The 22,100-nt window shown below is 39.9% G+C and overlaps 1 protein-coding gene across 1 annotated transcript; it reads left to right on the top strand.

Moving 5' to 3' along the window:
- Positions 1-10,157: 10,157 nt before the first annotated feature.
- LOC136864214 (ADP-sugar pyrophosphatase) lies at positions 10,158-21,791 on the top strand. Its single transcript, XM_067140924.2, has 5 exons — positions 10,158-10,343; positions 14,546-14,706; positions 16,021-16,172; positions 16,352-16,460; positions 20,718-21,791. The coding sequence occupies exons 1-5, from the start codon at positions 10,186-10,188 to the stop codon at positions 20,828-20,830; spliced, it is 693 nt and encodes a 230-aa protein (XP_066997025.1). The 5' UTR covers positions 10,158-10,185; the 3' UTR covers positions 20,831-21,791.
- The last annotated feature ends 309 nt before the right edge of the window (positions 21,792-22,100 follow it).

The following is a 22,100-nucleotide window of genomic DNA, read 5'->3' as shown; positions in this document are numbered from 1 at the left end:
TCTCCGTCTCTCATTAGGGTGTGGCAAATTCCAACGTCCCCTTTCTCATGGGAAACTTCGGCTGAGAGTTTCGCATTGTCGGCTCGTGAACTTTATTGGTGAGGGCTATTAGCTCGGGTCTTCCTGGGACGTGCTTTTAAGCAAGTTGAGGGGATATATCTTCTCTCTGGGAGGTCTCTATTTTGCAAACTTGTGAAATATCTGCACTGATTTTACCGTCTGCAGTGTTCACATGTAGAAATTGATAATTTAATTAATTTACAGTATACATCTGGCTATTCGTCTTATGGGTTTAGTACCATCCCGGCATTTGCCTGGAGGAGAAGTGGGATACCACGTAAAACCACTTCCAGGATGGCTGAGGTGGGAATAGAATCCGCCTCTACTCAGTTGACCTCCCGAGGCTGAGTGGACCCCGTTCCAGCCCTCGTACCACTTTTCAAATTAATACCCTTGTATGTGACGTTGAGTGTGTCCATCTCCTCCTGGATATCTGAAGGCTCACGAATTCGTTTCAACTTCGTTATATGTGTCGGGAGAATGCCCTGTTTTTTGTGCTGGATGGTGGTGAGAATCTGCATGAAGATAGCGATTTGTATGGGTAGGCTTACGATGGACGGTGTGCCCTAAGGAGTTGTCCGTTTGTTTTTTACTAGAACATCCAAGAAGGATTGCATCCGTCCTACTCCATCTCCATAGTGAGTTAAATTGAAGGATGCTGCTGATTTAGGTGGTTTAGAAATAGGTGAAGTTTCTCAGGACCTTCAGTCCAGACCAGAAATTTATCGTCAACATACATCCCCCAAATCAGCGATTTGATGGGCGCCGAAGCAATAGCCTTCACCTCAAAATGCTTCATAAAGAAATTAGCCACTACTGGTAAAAGTGGACTTCCCATAGCAACACCATCCGCCTGTTCATGAAATTGTCCATCGCACAATAAATAGCTGGAAGTTATACAGAGGTGAAAGTAATATCCTCAGGGAAGAGATGCTCAATAAGAGACATGACCGAGTCAATCGTCACTTTAGTGAACAAAGACTACTCATCAAAACTCACCAGAAGTACATTGGATTGAAGGGTTATGTTTGATGAGTGCCTCTAACGTATGATTCAGTACGTCCCATATGTGGCTGAAGCAATTTGCTTAGATATTTGGCCAGAGCATGCGCAGGAGTACCTATGGCACTAACTATTGGTCTGAGGGTAACGTCTTCTTTATGTATTTTTGGTAGTCCATATAATCGCGGCGGCAGGGCGTCTCCCGAAGTCAGATGTTAGTCTCCTCTTTTGAAATTGAGGACTGCATTAAGAGCTCCACAGTGGCGTTGGACACACGAGTGTTAGGTCACGTGAGCTCAGTCTGTAAACAGGCTCTGACAACAAAGCTGAGATCTTGTTCTTATACTCATCAGTGTCCATTAACACCATCGTATTACCCTTATCAGCTGAGATAATGGTCAGTTCAGTATCATCTTTGAGTTCATTCAGACCGGGTGAGTTGGCCGTACGGTTAGGGGCGCGCGGCTGTGAGCTTATATCCGGGAGATAGCGGGTTCGAGCCCCACTGTCGGCAGCCCTGAAGATGGTTTTCCGTGGTTTCCCACTTTCACACCAGGAAAATGCTGGGGCTGTACCTTAATTAAAACCACGGCTGCTTTCTTCTTTCCTATCCCGTCGTCGCCGTAAGACCTATCTGTGTCAGTGCGACGTAAAACAAATTGTAAAAGATAAAAAACGAGTTCATTCAGAGCTCTCCTCTCGACTCTTGTAAAAGATCTCGGCTATGCTGTCAGAGGTGAGCCATCAAATATCCAGGAGGAAATGGACATACTCAACGTCACGTTCAAGGGCAATGTTTACCACGATGAACAGTTTCACAGAACCCTGCATCAGAGAGGGGCGAGTAAGCAAAACTCACAGAATGAAGAAGTGAAGGGAACTGTTTATCTTCCTTTCATCCACAAACTACAGATCGAATTGCGAAGGTCCTCCGCAAGCACAATAAAAAACCGTGTTTGGCACTATCACGAAAATGTGTCCTAGTTTATGTAAAAGCAAAGACAAATTTTCCTGGGGTGTACAAATTCCCTGTACTTGCGGCAAGGTATGCGTTGGCCAAACATGTCGATCCATTGGTAATCATATCAAGCAATACCAAAGAAATATCCGTCTCAACCAGCCAGACAAGTCAGCAATAGCTGAGCATGTCCTACAGTGACTTACATAATTATTCGGACACGTTAGTAATTATAGTCTCTGCTACACACTGGCCCTATATTTCAGAGAAAATATCCTACACGCAAACTAGTTTCTGACATAACCCAGTTTGACAGATTCAACACGACGTTCAAATGTGTACTTTTAGAAAACAGGAGAGAACCAGTGACCACGGAACCTCAGAACGCAGTTAACGTGCTTCAACAAAATTATTCGGACAAAAGTCAGTTGCCGTGCAGAGGTCGTATGTAAAAGAGCCACGGACAGTGTGAACGTAAATATTCAGTGTGTTAGAGTGCTGTGTACAACGTAGGTGAAAATGGGCCGCAGAGGAAGAGAGAGCACAATCGAACAGCGGCAGCTAGTAATTTTTCACCATGCTGAAGGTAAGTCGTAAACTTGCTGAAATGATACAAATGAAGAAAAGTACAGTCTCTGATATTATCACAAGATTCCGAGAGGAAGATGGGATTGACATCTACCGCATACGGGACGTCCAAGAACTTTTTTCTGTGAGGGAAGAGTGTTATATCATCAGAAAAATGAAAAAGGCACCCAAGTTAATTGCTCCAAAACTCGCTACGGAGATTGCCGCAGACACCGGAAAGAAAGTGCATCCCGAAACAATACGGAGAGTGCTCAGAAGAGGTAACTTTCACGGCCATATTGCAAGAAGGAAGCCCTTCATAAATCAAGTAAATCGAAGAAAGAGAATGCTGTTTGCTAAAGAGTATGTTAAAGAAGACAATGAATGGTGGAATGACGTTATATTTGCTGATTAGAGTAAATTTAACATATTTCAATCTGATGAGAGGATAACAGTTTGGCGGCGTCCTAATACTGAGCTTCAAGAGAAAAATCTGAAAGCAACTGTGAAGCTTGGTGGTGGACATGTAATTGTGTGGGGGTGCATGTCGGCGAATGGAGTTGGTGAATTGGTTTTTATTGAGGGTAAAATGGACCACTTTCAATACCTTAAAATACTGAGGGACAATATGAAAAAGAGTGCCGAAAAAATGGGGGATTGGTGAACATTTTAAGTTTTATCAAGATAACGACCCAAAGCATATGGCCTGGAATATAAGGATGTGGTTATTTTTTAATTGCGCAAAGGTGCTTCATCCTCCCTCTCAATCACCAGACTTGAATGGGATTGAGAATCTTTGCGACAAACTGGATAAAGAAATAAGAAAAAAACAATCACATCTAGAGAATTACTGAATAATGGACTTCAAGAAGAGTGGCAGAAGATATCTCCCGATTACATCCGGAAATTAGTGGAGAGCATGCCAAGTCGACTCAGGGAAGTAATTATAATGAAAGGAAAGCCCACCAGATACTGAACCTTTAGGACTATAAGTAAAACGGCAAGTGTCCGAATAATTTTGTGCGATATTGGTTTTGATTTTGATTTTGTTTTTAATGATTATATTTTCATTGAACGTGTTCATTAGAAGAATGATGGATGTTTAGTTTTTATATTCCATACAGAAACTTGTATCTAATTTATGAGTGCTTTATTATTACTGAAACCACTAATACAAAGGAAACTATAATAAATCATGTCTGTCCGAATAATTATGCGATTCATTGTATCAACGTGTCATGTTGTGTTCCAAATGTTCGACCTCTTACTCACACTAAACACTCTGCCTGACTCACACTCATTTTTCACGTTTTTTTCTGCTACACACTTTTCTTTCCATATTCAGCTCTATTCTATCCTTCTATCCTGTCAGCCTCCTGTTGCACTATATTTTATTTGATTTGTTTTTGTTCAATTTTATTTTATTTTTACTTACTTCTTCTACCACATTCGTCCTTGATTCATCTGATGACCTTACTGTTTACTCCACAACGCACAGACAATGAAACAAGAAACACCTTAATTGGAGCTAGGATGGTGTCGTCACCTCACACTCAGAAGGCTGTCCGGCTCCATAGCTAAATCGTTAGCGTGCTGGCCTTTGGTCACAGGGGTCCCGGGTTCCATTCCCGGCAGGGTCGGGAATTTTAACCATAATTGGTTAATTCCCTAGAACGGGGGCTGGGTGTATGTGTCGTCTTCATCATGATTTCATTCTCATCACGATGCACAGGTCGCCTACGGACGTCAAATTGAAAGACCTGCATTTGGCGAGCCGAACTTGTCCTCGGACACTCCCGGACATTAAAAGCCATACGCCATTTCATTTCATATTACTCGGGAGGCTAGTGCACAGTGAGCCATCTGGTGACTTTACGTCGCACCGACATAGATAGGGCTTATGGCGGCGATGGGACAGAAAAGGGCTAGGAGCGGTAGGAGTGCGAAGGAAGCGGCTGGCCTTATTTAAGGTACAGTCCTCCAGCATTTGCCTGGTGTGAAAATGGAACCCCACGGTAAACCATCTTCAGGGCTGCTGACAGTGGGGTTCGAACCCACTGTCTCAAGAATGCAAGCTCACAGCTGCGCGTCCATAACAGCACGGCCAACTCGTTCGGTGAACGATCGGTAGATGCAGAGTGGGTCTCGGTCCACAAGTGGTCACGGCTGGTCCATGGTCCAGCAGCTCTGCACTCTGACCGACCAACCGAGCAGAGGAGGTGTGGCCATGGCTGTACGTGGTTCTACGCCTCTGCATTCATGGCTGGCTCCAACCGTCGGCTGTCCTGAGAATGGTTTTCCATTCTCCTGCACTAAGGCGAATGCCTAGACAGTTCCTAGTACAGTCCACGGCGGCCAACCCTCTCACCTTCTCCGCACATCTCCTTCACCGTAACAAATCTCCCGGCCTGAGAGACGGAGTTACCGTCTAAAAGGCCCGCCTTGTCCAGCGGAGGAATGCAAACATTTTTGTTGTAGTAGTAGGTCGGTAAAGGGCACAGTCGAACGAATACCCAGCTATAAGAAAAAGGTGAAAAGAAATTATACGTCAACAATTCCTGCGTTGAACGTAGTACGTCATTCGGTTGCCTGGTAAGGTAAGGTAAGGTAAAGGTGTGTTCTGCCCGAAGGTATTTCTTTTCTGAGAGCCTATTTTAACACGTTAAAAGTCCGGATCCGGAGCTAGGTCGCCTATAGGCGTTAACTTGAAAGACGTGAACGATATGCCATTAAGAAAAGGATAAAGTACGTTTTTGTTACATTTATAAGTCTTTATTATAGGTACTAGATTTATGAACTTGCTCGAAAAGAACTATGGTTCATCAAGTAACGTCTTCCATGAAAATTGTACTTAAAGTTGAGGTGGAAATTTAAACCTTAAAATGTGATTTCTTGCTATATGCATCCCTGTTGATGAACTACAGAAGATAGATAGTTGATTTTATTCATGTTCTTCCCCATAATTAATGTTGAGAAAAGTTTGGTATACCTGAAATAAATAGTTTGTTACATATAAACCTACAGAATGGGCCTTAAAACATGTAGGTTTCTCGCAGATGTGCGCTTAATGCCATAACTCACACCAATACACGACTTGAGATACCGTGCTCCCAATAGCTACTCTCTTGATGAGAAGACTAATGTGTATTTCCCAATGGACATGCACACAGTACTCTTGCTATTTAACCTACCTGTTATAGGATATAAACAACATCAATAGCCGTTAGATGATTATGATTATTTTCCTCCATTTTTCTAACTTCCATATTACTGGAACGTAATGAAATCCATTCGTCAGATAAATACTGCACGCGTCACTTTTGAAACGTGGGTAGGGCTATCGAGAAACGCCACGAGGCTCTAGATGACTTTTGATCCCCATATGAGATTCTTGGTTATGAATCTTCCTGGCTTGGAGCCAGATGTCTGCTCGTGATGTGGCCCTCTTCTCAAGAACTCCTAGTGCCCTTGCGAACTAAGTCGTGTGTCAAGGACCTGCAATGTGCAAGCAGAATACATTTGTCTATCTGTGAAATATATTATTTAAACTGCAGTATTTTCTGGAATATAATAATTTCTCGTAATTCAAGCAAGATAAATCCGTTTGTTTATTTTGAACAACACGTATATACGCAGCGCATTACGTAATTAACAAGACATGCACGTTATTCCTTGTAAGATATGATCAACATGTTGTTGTACATGTGTTTATCAGACATTACTTCAGTGGACTGTCCCCATCTACAGTATCTCTGTTATTGTCAATGTACCATTTTATCTTCCTAATCAACCTGCAGAATTAAAGACTCAAGGGGATAAATGCCAAAAGCACAAAAAACCCTAATACTGTACATCTATTCTATTTCATACTTCACAATAAAATAATGATAATAATAATCATAGTAGGCCTGATAATAATAATAATGATAATAATAATAATAATAATAATAATCTATGGCGTCAGCTACCGTGTGCAACCATTTTAAGTTGACGCCATCTGCCTGCTTGCTCGTCAATTTCGACCTTCCGTTTTACTTTAGACCTACTAGATGGCAGTGAAAACCGAATCCCTCTTGGGCGTCTATGGATGAGTTTTAATTCATTTTTCCGGGTAAACACCAAATTTGTCACGAGAGATCTTTTACTACATGCCGACATCGTACGACAAGAATTATCGAAAGGACATTTTTCCGTGCTTCAAAAATCCGACTACCTCTGCCGGGTTAGAACCTTGGGAACCGGAGGCTGACATTCTGCCACTGATCCGCAGAGGGAGCAATATATTACAGTAACATGTACCAACAGATGGTAATAATATGTTTTCTTTCAGTTCTAGAGCACCGTACAAGCAGCACCTTAAATAAAGGAGTTTGAACATGCCTCGTCTTCTACCTAATTAGAGATCATTTCTGCCTAAACTCCAAAATAAATGAGCAAGTTGGCCGTGCGGTTAGGGTCACGCAGCTGTGAGCTTGCATTCGGGAGATAGTAAGTTCGAACCCGCTGTCGGCAGCACTGAAAATGGTTTCCCGTGGTTTCTCATTTCCACACCAGGAAATTGCTGGGGTTATACCTTGATTAAGGCCATGGCCGCTTCCTTCCCACTCCTAGCCCTTTCCTCACCCAACGTCGCCGTAAGACCTATCTGTACAAAAAATTAATTAATCCCAAGTAGTTCTTAAATGTCATGTGCTACTAAGTAAGTTACATAGCGGTTGCTGAAAATATCATCTAAGTTTTGGCAAGCTTGGCACTTTGCCTCTTTAGAAAGTGTAGTAATTCGTAAAAAAATAAAATAAAATGGAAACTCGAGTCTTCATCCCGAGGAGGCGCAGCTTTTTTCAGGCACACCTCCAATGGGGGTGAGCTGCATGTATCATTTCAATCACGTACCAGCCATCCTGCCTTTTTTAAATTTCTAGCAGTACCGTGAATCGAACCCGTCTGAGCCACTCAGCCCGGTACAAGTTATCTTGTTTGCTTACTTTTTACAACTGCATGGTGATGACAAATAAATTATTACGGTGTGATACTGGAATGCAATTGACAGAGGGAACCAACGATCTTGGAGGAAACCTGTCCCACCTCCGCTTTATCCAGTGCATTTTTCACGCAGAATCACCGAGATTCGAACCCGGGATGCAGTGTTGAAAAAACCTATATCCAATTACCTGTGCTACACTTGAAGACACGGTTCTGTTTCTAGTTGTACGACGCACTTAGGTTGAGCATAGCTTTTTGTTCTGTTTCTAGTTGTACCACGCACTTAGGTTGAGCATAGCTCTTTGCTTACTTAAAAATTGGAACGAAGCTTTTAGTGATGAGTCGCAATTTTGACTCCCATCGGCCACTTCAGCGGATCTATTAAGACATTTTTTTACAATTTTGCTTTACGTCGCACCGACACAGATAGGTCTTATGGCAACGATGGGTTAGGAAAGGGCTTGGAGTGGGAACAAAGCGGTCGTAGCCTTATCTAAGGTACAGCCTGGTGTGAAAATGGGAAACCACGGAAAACCATCTTCCATCTGCCGACAGTAGGGTTCTAACCCCCTATCTTCCGAATGCAATCTCACAGCTGCGCGACCCTAAATCACACGGCCAACTCGCTCGGTCTGTTAAGACATATAATTAGGTGTAGGCTAGTATAAGGTAGTTAAATGTACCTGACCCCATATCTGCAGGCCAATAACCTCTACATTGGTATAAATTGCTTTAGCTGCTCAATTTTAGCAGGGCCTTCCATTAACTCGTTAATCTTTCCCGCTTTCACCCATGTCCTATTCTTTCCAGGGAACCTATTTGTATTAGGCCTACAATTGTGAATTCAAAATCACATTTTACTTTTGTTGTTATTTGATTTATGGGATTGGAACATCATGATCGTCTGCTGAAGTTATTGTGTGTCTGAAATCTTTGATGTGGATATTTGTGAATATCTGGGGCAAGGATGGGCAGGAAAGTGGCCGTGGGCACTAAATTTGGATTGTTCCAGCATGTTTTTGGAGTTGTGCCGTCTAGATATTTCTGATCTCTGTTGTCACCAGAAACCGTAAAGGGATATAAGGCATACAAACTCTCACCTCAATATAAGAAAATGTTTGTTGAATAGTTCAAAGCATAGTGAGCCGTAACATCAAATCTCTTTTAAACCAAAATGTATACCGGTACTTTCTGTTGAGTAGGAAGCAATGTTAGCGAATGGTTTCTTTTTGCAGTTCTTGCAGCTTGTTGATCACTAATGGTATCAATAATTCGATTAGCACCGGAACTCAAGATACTATTCCTACAAAAGGACGAAAGACAGTACTCCAGAGTGGGACATGTGTAACTTTCGGTCTGCATCTTCACGTATTCAAGGTAAATGCACACGTATTGAAACAACCAGTGAACGACCGTACTCCGTCTTTTGTTGTAGCATTGAACCCTTTATAGTAAAATATTAGACTTCTTTTGTTCATATTTTACTCTACGCCTATCAAATAAAGACACTTCGGAGCCTGAAAAAAAGAAAGTTATTGCATGGAACATCACTCAATATGAACGATGGAGCAGCCAAGATTTATCGATTTAAAATATACTGAGCGCTGGCCTCCGTGCTACCAGTGAAACAGCGACATACGAATATTCTCTCAATTGAGATGTTCATATCGATCCCAAGTTATACAGAAATAGTCAAATATCTGCCTCATAAGCTCCGCGAGGTATATATCAGTGTAATAAAAAATCTGTCACTGTTGCTGAAAATGTTTGAAATGTGTTAGTGGTTAAAACCATTTGTCTGAAGAATACTTCCCTAAGACCTACAAGTTGATATGGACATTTTATTTCAGGACAAATTACCATGTGGCAAATTTGAAAGAGGTACATCACGGCACTTCTCTTCCCTCAATATTATTAAATGTTTGAAATGGAATTTCAGTGGTGTCCACATTCCTGCTTAGTTTCGTATTTCTTTCCAGGCGGAAGAGGAGTTTACAACATGGGGTAATAATAAACTTAATGTTAATGTGAAAGTACGAAGTTCAAATATCGACATTCAGAGAGGTTTCCACATTCACTGATAATCAATTGGCATTTCAGGTGATATTTTCTCCTCACAGTCAAAGGAATTCAGGCCTCATTTGCCGGAGAGAAAAGCCATCAGAAGCCATGCATTACAAATCAATCAAGTATGATGTCCATCAATCAATCAATCAACCAATCCCGGAAGTGGAACATCATGAACAAGACCTGTTTTTTTCTGTAACCACAATCCTCGACACTGAGGTCGTTGAAATTGTCCGCCAACGCAGCCTGCAAACTGGAGGATGACGGTAGTCCACGCTGTCTTGGCGTGGAGTTTAAATAAACAGGATATTTCATGTGAACATTGTCCACTGCTATAAGTGCTGAATATTTTGGCTTTTTTCCAGATCACAATGGTATCTGTTTGTTTGGGTAGCATGTGGAGGCCGGTGAAAGGTCGTAAGCTCAACACGAGTTTCCAGCGTGGGTAGTTTGGTGGGGCTGTGACACCTCATCTGATTGGTCACTCCCTCCACCGGCCCAGACTATACATGTGCGAGCCCGCGCTGCCAGACCACAGTGCTCGCCCAATGTCGTTCGCAAATTTCGACATGAACAATAACCAGAACTCCGTCGCAATCGAAGACATGACAACCAACAACCTCTTCCATCGAGAAGAACACATCAGTCGTGGAGACTGGTTGTCGTTGACGCGCTACACCTACCTCGACCAGAGTGGGAACCCCAGGTAAGATATAGGCTATCTAGCTTGACTTTATCTTAGAGTAGCATGTGGAGTATTTACTTATATACTTCAATCCTACTACAACACATGTTCTGGAACTAGAGAAATGTAACTTATAAGATGTTCAGTCTGTCGAACACACATGTTCAATACAAATATTACACTATAACATACTCGTAAAAAACACTATTAAACTAGGAACAAATAGTGTAAACAAGGAATAAATAGCTTAATAGTTTGCTTTTTTACAGGTATGTTATAGTGTGATATTTGTATTAAACTTGTGTGTTCGACAGACTGAGAAGCTTTAACTGAGTCGACTCTGGAAAGTATGGCTTCCTTTAAGCAGAACGGAACTAGAGAAAATATAAACAAAAGGGGTTGTTCCACTCACTTGAAAAGGTGACAAGCTAGATTTGGAATTATTCCGTTTAGGTGCTTTTTTGTTTTCTATTTGTGTTCTGCTGTTCTTTCTTTGGATATACCAGATTCAAATAAAATGCAGTTCATTTAATGTCTTTCTGTTAGGTCATCAGCCCAGAGGCTGGTTGGATCCTTAAATAGCACCACCAAAGGCTATGCAGATATAGGGAAACTGCAAAAACCAATGGTAGAGCCCAAATGAGGCGTACTAGGCAAGATGAGGAGTGAGGTAGTTTGCCATTGCTTTCCTCACTGGACCAGAAGGTGCCACTGCAACACGACTGATCCTATGAGCAATCAATACCTTTCATAACACTCAGACACTAGTTGTGCCACAAATGTCATTACTCAGCATTAATATATACTCTAATAGAAATCAGAGTACCAAATTTCTGCTTCATAGTGAGTGAAGACAGGCAGGGTCAAAATGGAGACTTAAGCAATCCTAATCTGCCATGAATTTTCTACAGCTCTTCAAATCCAGAGTTCTACAGTTTTTAAGAATGCTGCTTTCTCCGTTCCTCATTTTTATGGGAATCGGCCGGATTTGGTTTTTCATTCCACAGTGAATTTGGATAATTATTTATTTTGCACTTGATTCCAAGTCGCTACAGGCGAACATTAAAGAAATCGGCTATCTTCTATGAGTTTTATCTACTATAAGTACTAATTGGCATTGTAGTCGCTATTTTTATTACCATTATCTATTGTTTCATAACGTCGTTGAAGCTTTTTAACTCGTAAAATCTTAGTGCTTTTAGTACTTCGGAGGGTAATGTGAGTTAGCTCTAGGAATAAAAGGTAGCGGTAATATTTCGAGGTTTATTACCATACTAATTTTAATACGCAAGAGTTCTAATTATTTTAGTTTCGTGATGAATATTTGGCCATTTAGTCTTAAAAGCACCGACTGAGAAGTATCATGTTCATTGCTACCGCGAATTTGACCTTTTAGTCAATCACAGCTAAATATACCATTCGGTAATGTGTAAATGTTTCTTCCAATTATGTGAGCAAGAGCAGAAAACGTAAGAAAGCACGTTGTTATTGCATTGAGAACATAGGTACATATTTTTCTATTTTCGAAATTTTCTGTATTGCTCTCCATTGTTACTAATCATCAACTGAAGCCACCCTTACTTATAATCATAACGTAGCTATTAGAGTAGTAATTTATCAATCTTCACCTGACATAATTGGAGCATATATATTAGTTACTACATTTATAAACTACTTGGCGTATTTCCTTAAATGGTTGTCGTGTAATTTCTTTATAAGCCTCCATTCCGCGTCTACTATCTTCTTAGGAGCAGTCATGAACGGCGGATGTGTTTCCTGGACGAAATGGGCGATGCACTGAAGTTTCGTACCAGCTGCACATCCTCGAGGATTATTTCTGTATGGTATACTTCCTGCATTGCAGTAGGCATATGGTGGAAGTAGTACGTCTAGTCTAAGTCAAGGTTTTGGTTAACACTTCACTGCCGTCGGTCCTTGTTATTGATTACTGCCCTTGACCTGTTGGTCTTGAGGTCGTAGTGACAAGATGTTATCAAAGAATGTGATCAATGAGTTTATAGAGTTCATGTGTACACACTAAGATGTTTGTGACTTTTTCTTACTCATGTGAATTTCAGAATTACTCAGGAACAGAATATTAAGGCCAGGTTTCACAAACCATACATATTAAGAATTCTACGGGGGAAAACTGGCAAAGCACAAAACCCTCATCTAGGGAAGCTGGACGTGTAATGTGGACATTCATCTTTGCCCACTAGGCCAGAAGAGAATCTCGCCTTCCTTTACCTTAACAGCATACAGGATAAGGAGTGCTCTGAGTTTAGATTTCATTGGCCTTAAATATTTTCGTTTAGGGCAGGAAAACTTATCCATATACCATTTGAGAATATGAAACTAGGAAAGCAGCATACTCCTCGAAATGGGTGGCAGATGGAGACAAACAGGAAACATCTTATGGTTAGTGCGTTGGCTCAGAAAAATGGATGGACTTCTTGGCATTGGAATAAATGTTGAAGAATTTCAAAATACCAACAAAAATATAGAAGATTTAGATAAGGAGGCGTTCAGCAACTGCCAAGAAAATAAACTTCAAGAAGAAAATATTTCTAAATACTAAGAAATCAACATTTCAAAGACCACTTTTATCTCCTTAGCTCCTTATATTTACTATTAGCCCATTAATTACCTTTGGATGGCTTTAGTCTTTATTTAGCATTTTTCTTTTTCATTTAGTGGTAATGATAATGACTATTGGCATAGATGGTCATCTTTGCAGATGAATTGTCTTTAATGTATAAATAGTCGCCAGTATTCTCGACATGGCAAATGTTAGACTAAAGAAGAATTTGAAAATTTGCTTTACGTCGCACCGACACAGATAGGTCTTATGGCGATGATGGGATAGGAAAGGCCTAGGAGTGGGAAGGAAGCGGCCGTGGCCTTAATTAAGGTACAGGTACAACATTTGCCTGGTGTGAAAATGGAAAAGTACCGAAAACAATCTTCAGAGCTGCCGATAGTGGGGTTCGAACCCACTATCTTCCGGATGCAAGCTCACACCTGCGCGTCCCTAACCTCACGGCCAATTCGGCGGTAGTTAGACTAAAGAGGTCTCGACGTTCCTGTGTCAAAATAGTAAGGATTAAATTTATATTTACATATTCTACACACACGTTAATTATCGTAAGTGTGGGAAAATAACAGTATCAATATCGAATCATTGTGTTCGCTCTTAGAACCTTCGCCCGAATTTTCTAACTTTGAAAAATTGTTATGTTTTTGAGACAACAATTGTCCCGTCAATACAAAAGCCCTGTTTAATAACACTATAGTTGGCCATCATTTGGATATCATTGTTAAACAGTTTATCAGTTACATTATATATGGCGGTACTTTGAAATATTTCACAGTGTATACAACGAAGTGCTGTATATATACTGAATTAAACAATCCTATTAAGTTACGATGAATATGTTCGTCAGTTTTCTTTACTACCGTTGTTGGTGGTATCCGCCATTGACAAAGCATATCAAATAATCTGCAATTGCAAACAGTATTAAAATTGTTTAATATGTAATTATACTTCTAAATTAGATTCAAAACAGGAGATTCCATTATTGTCATTGTATATGCTATTCCGTGGTATGTGTGTTGCTGTACCTGGATGGATGTAGAGCTCAGTCTGATGTGTTAATCTACTTCAGAAGTAAAAGACGTTCTGGAGATGCTGACAATACTGATTTGCTAGGCATTATTCCTGCACTTATTCCTGAAAGTGACTGCTGGTTTAATGTATTTCGTACTGCAGGTTATGATAACCTCCAATTTATTTAACTAAGGAAAACGGGGATATGATGTTCCTTGACTTGTTACTTATATATAAAAAGAACAGTTAAGTATCTCGTATTGGATAAAGCAAAATAATTTGTTATTTGGTTCAATATCTCCTTTACAACTGCTACGGCAGTCTGGTCGTTGTAGCTCTTGAAAGATATAATAGAATCAGTAGTTTAAAGGTTACATTCAAACTATCTATCTGTAAAATATCAATTCTAGACAAGAAAGTGATATATATCCTCATTTCCTAAATATTTTCATAACTCATGGTATTTTTCTTATCCACAATGAACCAGTGGTGAACAGTAATCCTCAGTTTTCCTCTCACCCTCCAAATAGTAACAACTGATGTTTCAAAATGTGCAACTTAATCATCTTACGATAAGAAGAGAAATATTATAGAGAACTATTCTTTCTATTTCCAGAACCTGGGAAGGTGCCACGCGTCTCACGAGAAACGAAGATGCTAAAATCGATGCAGTAGGTGTGATTGCCTTTTACAAGAGGCTTCTCCATTACGACTGCATCATCTTGTTGAAACAGTATAGACCTGCCTTGAATGCCTACACAATAGAAATGCCTGCTGGTGAGTCTAAAACTTTCAATTTTTATCGCGTCTATGTAAACATTGTTGTAGCCCGTGGAAATAATGCCTTCCCTGCAATTCTCTAATGATCCACTCTTTTCCTATTTGTTTACGTAATTGTGTAACGGAAACGAGAACTGATTCGATGTGTTTACTTTTTTCTATAAAGTTTGATAATACGGACGAGAAAGTCTTCATCTCATATATCACATCTCTGTGAAATTTTCTCCAGTTTTAAGGTTCATCTTCTCATCTGTAAAAAATGAATTCTGTTCCTGCGCTGTTAGAACAAACATTTAACTAGGGTAGAGTACTTTGGAGTCGTTCCACAGATCGTGCGTCCAGGAGGAATGCCTGCAAGCAGTTACAATACTTTACAAAAATGAAAGTATTAAAAATATATTGATGTTTTATTTCACCAGGCAAATGCTGGCATTGTACCTTAATTAAGGCCACGGCCGCTACCATACCAATCCTTTCACTTTTCCATCCTTGCGTCACCAGTGTTGGTGCGATGTTAAACTACAGTATTAGCAACAAAAAAAAAAAAAAAATTTAATTCAGTTTACCCATCTTTCCACATTTCTGGACTGAGCTAAAAATGATCCCATGTAATGTGGAAACTGGGATGTATATTTCATGAATTGAGAGCACATCCCAGGGTGAGTGAAATGAGGGATTTAGTATAAATATATCTTGGAAGCAAATCTTATATTCTTTTTACAATAGCTGGGTATGATAGAAGAGCGAGAATCGGCCCCAAAATAGACGTCTAAAGACGGACACAATTTTCCATTTGGGAAAAAATACAGGCCATAATGGAGATAAGAGGCTACTCAAAATGTCTGATAAAAATAATTAGCATGATTTATTCAAAATATAGAATAAACCGGATAATTACAATCCGCAATACGATATTTTAAATTGATTTTATTTTGGCGTGTAGTAATCCTTTTGATTTAGAAATTATTCAGATCTTGTGTAGTTCCTATCATACATAGCGATATAAAGAATTGCATGTTTCATATAATACAAACGTATTTTTTTAGTTTTTAATTTTATATACTACGACAATCCGCACTTTATACATTTTTGAAGTTATTACAACTTACCACAACAAGGTCCAGAAAAGTCTCATATATATTGTTCTTGTTGCTCATACACAAGCGAATCCTGCTTCCATTTCTAGTTACGTTTAAAAGATTTAAATATTGTGTATGTCATAGTGAATGTAGAAATAATTTAATGGGCCTGACAAGGTAATATCAAGAACTATAAACTACATCTCATTCACTATAATCATTTGTTTTATAGGTTTGGTGGAAGAGAATGAAACTCCTGTTGAATCAGCCATTAGAGAACTGAAAGAATGCACCGGCTTAAGTGGAAATATCAAGAAAATCGGGCCCATTCTGGCTATGGATCCCGGTGCTTCTAATTGCGCCATGAGACTTGTTACAATTGAGGTAATTGCCATATATCCCTGAACTTCATTTTTACTCCCTGAAATATTTTCGACAATGTATTGGGACAGACTGAGCAGATGAAATAAGGAAATTTAAAAATATCATTTTTTTCAATCATGTTTTTGTGAATATTTTATTGGAATAATAATAAGAAATGTTTTGTCTTAAAATTGTTTCAGATTAATGGAGATGAGCCCGACAATTTACATATCAAGACAACAGTTAATTCCGACCGATTTAAGGAAGTGCTTCTCATTCCTGTATCTGAACTTCTTGAGAAACTCAGTGGTACGTTACTTTTATAGCACTTTAAAAATAATATACATGCACCTCGGTAACAGTAAGGATTTTAATATTTTCAATATTATAGTGTGATAATTATAGCTGTTTAATTACCTCCACTCATTTCTTCTGTATTCTCAGTCCCGGTACTCAATATTTTACCACCGCTGGAGATGGCCGTGCGGTTAGGGGCGCGCAGCTGTGAGATTGCATCCGGGAGGCAGTGGGTTCGAACCCAACTGTCGGCAGTCCTGAAGATGGTTTTCCGTGGTTTCCCTTTTTCACACCAGGCAAATGTTGGGGCTGCACCTTAATTAAGGCCACGGCCGCTTCCTTCCCACTCCTAGCCCTTTCCTATCCCATTGTCGGTGAGACGTAAAGCAAATATAAAATCTTTTACCACAGAATTTGTAATGCCCGTAATTCTGCGAACTAGTCATCCTCGGGGAAGTTTCAGCGTGATTAACTTCCACTAACTCAAGACAAATGTCAAATCCAATATGTTCTAATCGTGGATCGTCTGCTTGACCTGCGTTCTAGAACATACGTTTTCCTTACTTACCTTTCTTTCTTTCTTTCTTTCTTTCTTTCTTTCTTTCTTTCTTTCTTTCTTTCTAGTTATTATCATGGGTCCCCTGTTTTGATTCATACCATTTACTGCGGCCTTCTACTACTGCATCTTGTGTTCAAATCTTGGTTACTGCCTATTATTTGTGTGTGCTGGAAGTTGTGGGGTCTTCATAGATTTTCGCTGGCCTTGCGGTCTAGTGTTAGTATTATTTATTTACCATAATTCTGTTCAGAAATATGGAAGGTCTAGAGGAAAAGGGTGAGCCCTCATGTACATATAAAATGTTCCCTAGACCTATCTTAAGATGAGATATTATTTTCATAGATTACAAAATACTTGAATAGTACTGTGCAAGATATGCACATATATAATTCCCTACTGCTCGTTCATTCTGTCTATCGGTAGTTAGCTAATCAGTAATTTATTCGATCATTCCTGTGCACACATACTCCCTTTCTTCTTCTTTATCTTTTTTACTCTCCAGGCTCGGTTTTTCCATGGGACTCAGCGAGGGATCCCACCTCTACCGCCTCAAGGGCAGTGTCCTGGAGCTTCAGACTCTAGGTCGGGGGATACAACTGGGGAGTATGCCCAGTACCTCGCCCAGGTGGCCTCACCTGCTATGCTGAACAGGGGCCTTGCGGGTGATGGGAAGATTGGGAGGGGTAGGCAAGGAAGAGGGAAGGAAGCGGCCGTGTCAGTTAGGTACCATCCCGGCATTTGCCTGGAGGAGAAGTGGGAAACCACGGAAAACCACTTCCAGGATGGCTGAGGCGGGAATCGAATCCACCTCTACTCAGATGACCTCCCGAGGCTGAGTGGACCCCGTTCCAGGCCTCGTACCACTTTTCAGATTTCGTGCCTGAGCCGGGAATCGACCCCGGGCCTCCGGGGGTGACAGCTAATCACACTAACCACTACACCACTCCCTTTTACTCTACCAGTGATTCACTCGTTCACTTACACACTCACAGACACACGAGGCAGTTCCATTCAATTACTTTTTTTTTTTTTTTTTTTTTGGCTAGTGGCTTTACGTCGCACCGACACGGATGGGTCTTATGGCGACGATGGGGTAGGAAAGGCAATTACATTTTTCTTGATATACATTTGAAATTTTGGAAGAGGCAAATTCTTGACGCCTCTCTATAAGCTGAACGATAGACGTTGGAAGGTATCTACTTCTATAGAGTTAGAGAGGGATTTCCGGAGAAAGATCAGGTCACTTTGTTTGGCTATTGTCTCAATGGAAGGTAACCTTATTGGATGGGAGGGACGGGAGGTAACGGTTAATTAGCCTTTCGGCACGGCGCGCGGTGTTGTATTCTCTGCATGCAGCTTACTCATGTTCTCCGCTGTTGTGGGATGTCAAGCAGGTAGAACATACATCAGTATGGGCCGAACCATGCAAAGGTAAGCTGACCTTATTGCTCTCTAAGAGTAGCTTCCCTGCCTCTTACCCGGAGGACCGAGCTCGATAGCTGCGGCCAGTATCCAGTATTCGGGACATAGTGGGTTCGAACCCCACTGTCGGCAGCCCTGAAGGTGGTTTTCCGTGGTTTCCCATTTCACACCAAGCAAATGTTGGGGCTGCACCTTAATTAAGGCCACGGACGCTTCCCACCCACTCCTAGCCCTTTCCTGTCCTATCGTCGCCGTAAGACTTATCTGTGTCGGTGCGACGTAAAGCAACTTGCAAAAAAAAAAAAATCTTACCCGGAGGCCTCGGGTTCGATTTCCGGCCAGGTGAAGGATTGTTCCTCAGGATCTGAGGGCTGGTTCGAGGTCAACTCAGCCCATCTGAGAATAATTTAAGAGCTATCTGACGGTGAGATGGTTTCCCCGATCTAGAAACACAAGAATAACGGCCGAGAGGATTCATGGGCTGATCACGCGCCATCTCGTACTCTGCAGGCCTTCGAGCTGAGTAGAGGTCACTTGGTAGGCCAAGGCCAGCCAGCTCTTTATCACAATTGAGGCGTTGTAGATTTTCGCCGAGATCTCTTGCTTTTCTTGTCTCTTTCAGTTTGATAATATTTTATGAGCATTCGTGTGTCATTACCCGGAAGGAGCACGACGGACATCGCCAGCCGGCACGTTCATTAAATTTGATGCTATCTGATGCTGCATAATATGACCCGAGACCCGATTCTTGGCTAAAATAATTTTTTATGGGTATTTATTTTATGATTGGGGCCGATGACCTTCGATGTTAGGCCCCTTAAAACAACAATCATCATCATCATCATCATCATCATATTTTATGATTACTACTACTACTACTACTACTACTACTACTAATAATAATAATAATAATAATAATAATAATAATAATAATAATAATAATAATAATAATAATAATAATAAATAGGATCAATATTTACAATCAGAGAAAACATTCTAATGTTATTATTTTCCTACCTTATTAATTCAATGTAAATAGACAGGGCAATAATCAGTATTCATCATTTTGGTGGTTTGATTTGCTATTTATTCGTATTTTTAAAAATTCTTACGCATTGCACAGGCTATGATGGAATCCTATTTCAAGTCTCGGAGGCACCTCCTCACCGTAACGCAAAATTAATTGCATACACAGTTACACCACAATGCAACAAATTATAAGCCAGACTTCAAACTCACAGCAGTTATATGGAACTGACGACCACACGTTCTTATCCCGTAAATAATACAACAATAAAAACAACAACAATTTATAGCATATATACATACTAGGTCACTCGTTTTTGTCACGCGAAGAATAAGGACTTGGATCTTCATATTTATAATACAAATGGTTTTTCAGTATGAGTAAAGTTTTCCTGTTATACTTCTTCTTCTTTTCCTGCCGCTTTTTCCCACACCTGTGGGGTCGCGGGTGCGAACTGCGTCGCACATGTGGATTTGGCCCTGTTTTACGGCCGGATGCCTTCCTGACGCCAACCCTCTATGGAGGGATGTAAGCACTATTGCGTGTTTCTGTAGTGGTTGGTAGTGTAGTGTTTTGTCTGAATATGATGAGGAGAGTGTTGGGACGGACATATACACCCAGTCCCCGAGCCAGAAGAATTAATCAGAAGCGATTAAAATCCCCGACCCGACCGGGAATCGAACCCGGGACCCTCTGAACCGAAGGCCAGTACGCTGACCATTCAGCCAACGAGTCGGACTTTCCTGTTATACTTATAGTTGCTTATTTCAGTTACAAACTGTTTGCTGTCCTTAACCCTAGCTGTTCCTTCATATTTTATTCCTTTTATTTGACAGTCCTATGCGAATTCACTTTTTAATTGTCTTTTGGATTCGCCCATTTCAAGCAAATGTTTAGTGATAATTATTTTACTATACTGATATTTTAATGAAGATTTGTGTAGTTCACCCAACGAACCAGTAATTACTTCTAAAACAGTGTTTCTTGGTACAGTCTTTGAAGGTAATCATAACACTATTACTAATTGAAATGTCAATAATGGAAAAGAAACCGACTTAGCATTATGAAAAGCTGACCCTGAACTTTTATAACAAGCAATTTAGGTACGAGTTGAGAGTAAGTTACCACAAGATTGGCTGTGCTGTACCATAGTATCAACCACACTTTGTCCTGCCATCCTGTTTCCTAGTGTTTCCTACTGAAGTATAAAGTACATTAACAGGTAATATCTATCTCTATTATTATGTTTATTTTGTTGCAGCATACGCCTCTGCTGGATTCATCATCGATTCCCGAATTGATGCATTCGCTATTGGTCTAGTCATGGGAAATCAGTCGCGGAAAACGAAGATACCTACAACGTTAATAATGTAGGATTCCTTCATTTATTGCCATTAAAATACCAAATATGATTCTCTTCACTGATAATAGAAGTAAGGGTATATTCTGCCCGAAAGTAGGTCTGAACCTCCGCAGAGGTATGCCTGAGCCGGAGTTTACGTACGGTAGGATGGCCTCACTGATAATAGAGCCAACAGGAAAATATTGTATTTTCAAAATTGACTAGAAATATAAACATGCTTAAGCTTTGAGATCATAAATTGAAAGTCAAAGGACTATTTTTGATAATTAGGTGTCAATAACATGTTTTTCTGTTATATCTAGAATGATCTTTATTTGTATGAGGAATATACTGAAGACTAATGTTTGAATAATAATATTTTTGTGACTATCTATCTAATGATAGATAAGAATTCTTAAGGCTTATTTATGAAGAGAACATATTACATTATAATGAAGATAAAAAATAATTATTAAACAAAATACTAGTCACTCGGTTTTGTCAACCAGAGAATAAGAAATTGGATCTTCATATTTATAACACAAATGCTTCTTCAGTATGAGTAAACGTTTTCCTGTTATACTTGGGTATTTGTATGTACGGATGAAACTATGATGTCCAATATGTTTTTTGAGAACTATGCATAGTGAATGTGTATATTAATTGTGTACCTGTGTATATATATCTCAACACACCATACTCATTCAAGAATGACTAGAGTATTTACCTTCATCATGTGTGAAGGGTGTCGAATTTCTACTTGCTGTATTATAATTTCCTACTGTCAAACTCAATTCTTCATTTTCACACACGTTTCAGTTGAGTTTTGTATATATGTTTAAGTTATAAACATTTCAGTTTTTCATTCATTCATATGCCATTTTTCATTTTTACTGTATTTTTCTCTTTTATCATTTTTATTTATCATCATTGTAATTGTGCTGTTTTTACTCCATTTAAATAATTTTAAAAATAAAGTTACTATTTTTTAAATTTTGGATTTATTTTACAAACTATCTTCTAATCTTCCTTCATGATTGTAACACGTAATTTTGACAAATTATAAAGATATCTGGAATTCTTTGCAGATAATCTTGACCTGAAAATTAATATCAAAGAGCGACTAATACCATATGGTGATATTCTAAGTATTCGCTAGTCACAGTCTTTTGACGTTCCAGTTGAACAAATAAGCAAATAATGATTTTATACAGATAGATTCGTGCGTGGGGGAAAACATATCCGCAAACACCCTTTCCATATTAGGACTGTGAATACAGGTTTTACGGAATTCGCTGCAAC

This window comes from Anabrus simplex, chromosome 2 (genome assembly GCF_040414725.1).
Source record: "Anabrus simplex isolate iqAnaSimp1 chromosome 2, ASM4041472v1, whole genome shotgun sequence".
In the NCBI taxonomy this organism is placed as follows: domain Eukaryota; kingdom Metazoa; phylum Arthropoda; class Insecta; order Orthoptera; family Tettigoniidae; genus Anabrus; species Anabrus simplex.
The sequence above is the reverse complement of the archived record's forward strand: the minus strand, read 5'-3'. Positions and strand labels throughout refer to the sequence as shown.